The 2,356-nt window shown below is 40.9% G+C and overlaps 1 protein-coding gene across 1 annotated transcript; it reads right to left on the bottom strand.

Moving 5' to 3' along the window:
- Window positions 1-1,209: 1,209 nt before the first annotated feature.
- LOC307180220 (small integral membrane protein 20-like) lies at window positions 1,210-1,647 on the bottom strand. The gene is made up of 2 exons (XM_079910330.1): window positions 1,386-1,647; window positions 1,210-1,354 (listed from the first exon to the last, which is right to left on the bottom strand). Exons 1-2 carry the CDS (start codon window positions 1,485-1,487, stop codon window positions 1,232-1,234), a joined length of 225 nt encoding a protein of 74 aa, XP_079766456.1. The 5' UTR covers window positions 1,488-1,647; the 3' UTR covers window positions 1,210-1,231.
- Between the last annotated feature and the right edge of the window lie 709 nt (window positions 1,648-2,356).

The following is a 2,356-nucleotide window of genomic DNA, read 5'->3' as shown; positions in this document are numbered from 1 at the left end:
TTTCCTAAGTACTGTTTTTTTTTTGTTTTTTTTTGGGTTTTTTTTTCTGCGGTACGCGGGCCTCTCACTGCTGTGGCCTCTCCCGCTGCGGAGCGCAGGCTCAGCGGCCATGGCTCACGGGCCCAGCCGCTCCGCCGCACGCGGGATCCTCCCGGACCGGGGCACGAACCCGCGCCCCCTGCATCAGCAGGCAGACTCTCAACCACTGCGCCACCAGGGAAGCCCCTAAGTACTGTTTTTGATGCTATTATGAGTGGGATACTTTTGTTTCTCTTTCAGATGTTACACTGTTAGTGTATAAAAACTGATTTCTATGTGTTGATTTTATATCCTGCAACTTTATTGAATTTATTGGTTAATTCCAACCATTATTTTGGTTGAGTGTGTAGGCCTTTCTGTCATATCATCTGTAAATAACAACAATTGACTTCTTCCTTTCTGATTTAGATGCCTCTTATTTCTTTGTCTTGCCTAGTTGCTCTAGCTAGGACTTCCAGTACTATGTTCAATAAGAGTGATGAGAATGGGCTCCCTTGTTTTTTTCCTGATCTTAAAGGAAAAGTTTTTAGCTTTGCACCTTTGAGTTATGATGTCAGCTGCAGTCTTGTCTCATATGATTTTTATTATTTTGAGATATGTTCTTTTTTTTTGAAGTAAAAAGAAATCATTTTAATATTCACATTTTCACTTCAGTTAATTCAACATGATTTCTACTAGGCATGCATACCCATTTAGTTTGATTTGCTTCATATTTATTTATTTTTCAACATGCAGCAAGCCTATGAGATAGTTGAGTTGAACTGTTTATTCTTGTCCTCAAAGAGTTTTATGAACTTTAACATTTTCAAAGAGCCCTATGAGGCTGCTCAGTATAGTGGTTTTTCACTGAAACTTCTTATTTGGAAGATGGCAAAACAGACTAGGATCTTCCCAAGTCTACTGGTTGCTTGTATTCATATCACAGCTCAGTTGGGTAAGAGGTAGAGACTGAATAATAAGTAGATCACCTCCAAACCCAGCTGGGTGAGAAAACTTCATTTTTAGAAAGGAAACCAAGTCATGAAAACCTTTGTAATGGTGTGATTTGTTTCAGGGTTCTTTTTGATACTTAAGAAGGGAATTAATCCTGGTGCACAGTACTCTTCTTTATAGCCTTCTAGAGTTTTCTTCCCCAGCCATCGTTCTTCAGCCAGGTGATTTATTGTACTTGCTGCAATAAGTGATAGCCTTTTCATTTCCTGCCAAATGGATCCGACCACACTTTTAACCCTGGTGGCTGCATGTCTTGGACAATACCAGCTCGATTTATGGCTTGTTCCTTCTTAGCTGTGTGTCCTTGGGCATGTTGAACAACCTTGCTGAGCCTCAGTTTCCCCATGGTATTCCTCCAGCCGCATTAGGGGCTGGAAGTAGATGGGGTAGAAGGCGGCGCCGATCAGGGAGATGAAGCCGCTGAAAACGAGCGCGGTGCGCAGGTTCGGGGTCATGGCTCCAGCTGGTGGCCTCCCTGACCTGCGGAGCAGCCCTCTGAGATATGTTCTTTATATACCCAATTTCTTGAGTTTTTTTTTTTTAATCATGAAAGGATGTTACATTTTGTCAAATACTTTTTCTGCATCTAACAAAATGATCATACGATTTTTACCTTTCATTCTATTAGAGTGGTATATGACATTTATTGATTTACATATGTTGAACTAGCCTTGCATCCCAGGGGTAAATTCCACTTGGTTGTGGTATATAATCCTATTTAAGTGTTGTAAAGTTGGTTTGCTATTATTTTGTCACGAATTTTTGCATCTATATTTATTGGGATATGGATCTATAGTTTTATTGTAGTGTCTTTACTTGACTTTGATATCAGGATAATGCTGGTCTGATAAAATAATTTTGGAAGTATTCCCTCTTTATTTTTTTATTTTGGGGGGATTTTTGTTTTTGTGTTTGGAAGAGTTTGAGAAAGATTGGTATTAATTCTTCTTTAAAATTTTGATAGAATTCACCGGTAAAGCCATTTGATCCTGAGGTTTTCTGTATTGGGAAAATATTTTTTTATATAAATTTATTTTATTTATTATTTTTGGCTGCGTTGGGTCTTTGTTGTTTGTGGGCTTTCTCTAGTTGCAGCGAGCAGGGGCTACTCTTTGTTGTGGTGCACGGGCTTCTCATTGCAGTGGCTTCTCCTGTTGTGGAGGACGGGCTCTAGGTGCGTGGGCTTCAGTAGTTGCAGCACACGGGCTCAGTAGTTGTGGCTCACGGGCTTTAGAGTGCAGACTCAGTAGTTGTGGTGCACGGGCTTAGTTGCTCTGCAGCATGTGGGATCTTCCCGGATCAGAGCTCGAACCCGTGTCCCCTG

This window comes from Stenella coeruleoalba (assembly GCF_951394435.1).
Source record: "Stenella coeruleoalba genome assembly, chromosome: X".
NCBI classification, from domain to species: Eukaryota; Metazoa; Chordata; class Mammalia; order Artiodactyla; family Delphinidae; genus Stenella; species Stenella coeruleoalba.
This window is presented reverse-complemented; position numbering and strand designations above follow the sequence as displayed.

Excerpts from the sequence above, each read along its gene's own strand:
- LOC307180220 (XM_079910330.1), bottom strand. The coding sequence starts at position 1,487 with ATGACCCCGAACCTGCGCACCGCGCTCGTTTTCAGCGGCTTCATCTCC. Across the intron at positions 1,355-1,385 it reads AGCCCCTAATGCGGCTGGAG|GTTGTTCAACATGCCCAAGG; the intron begins GAATACCATGGG and ends AGGCTCAGCAAG.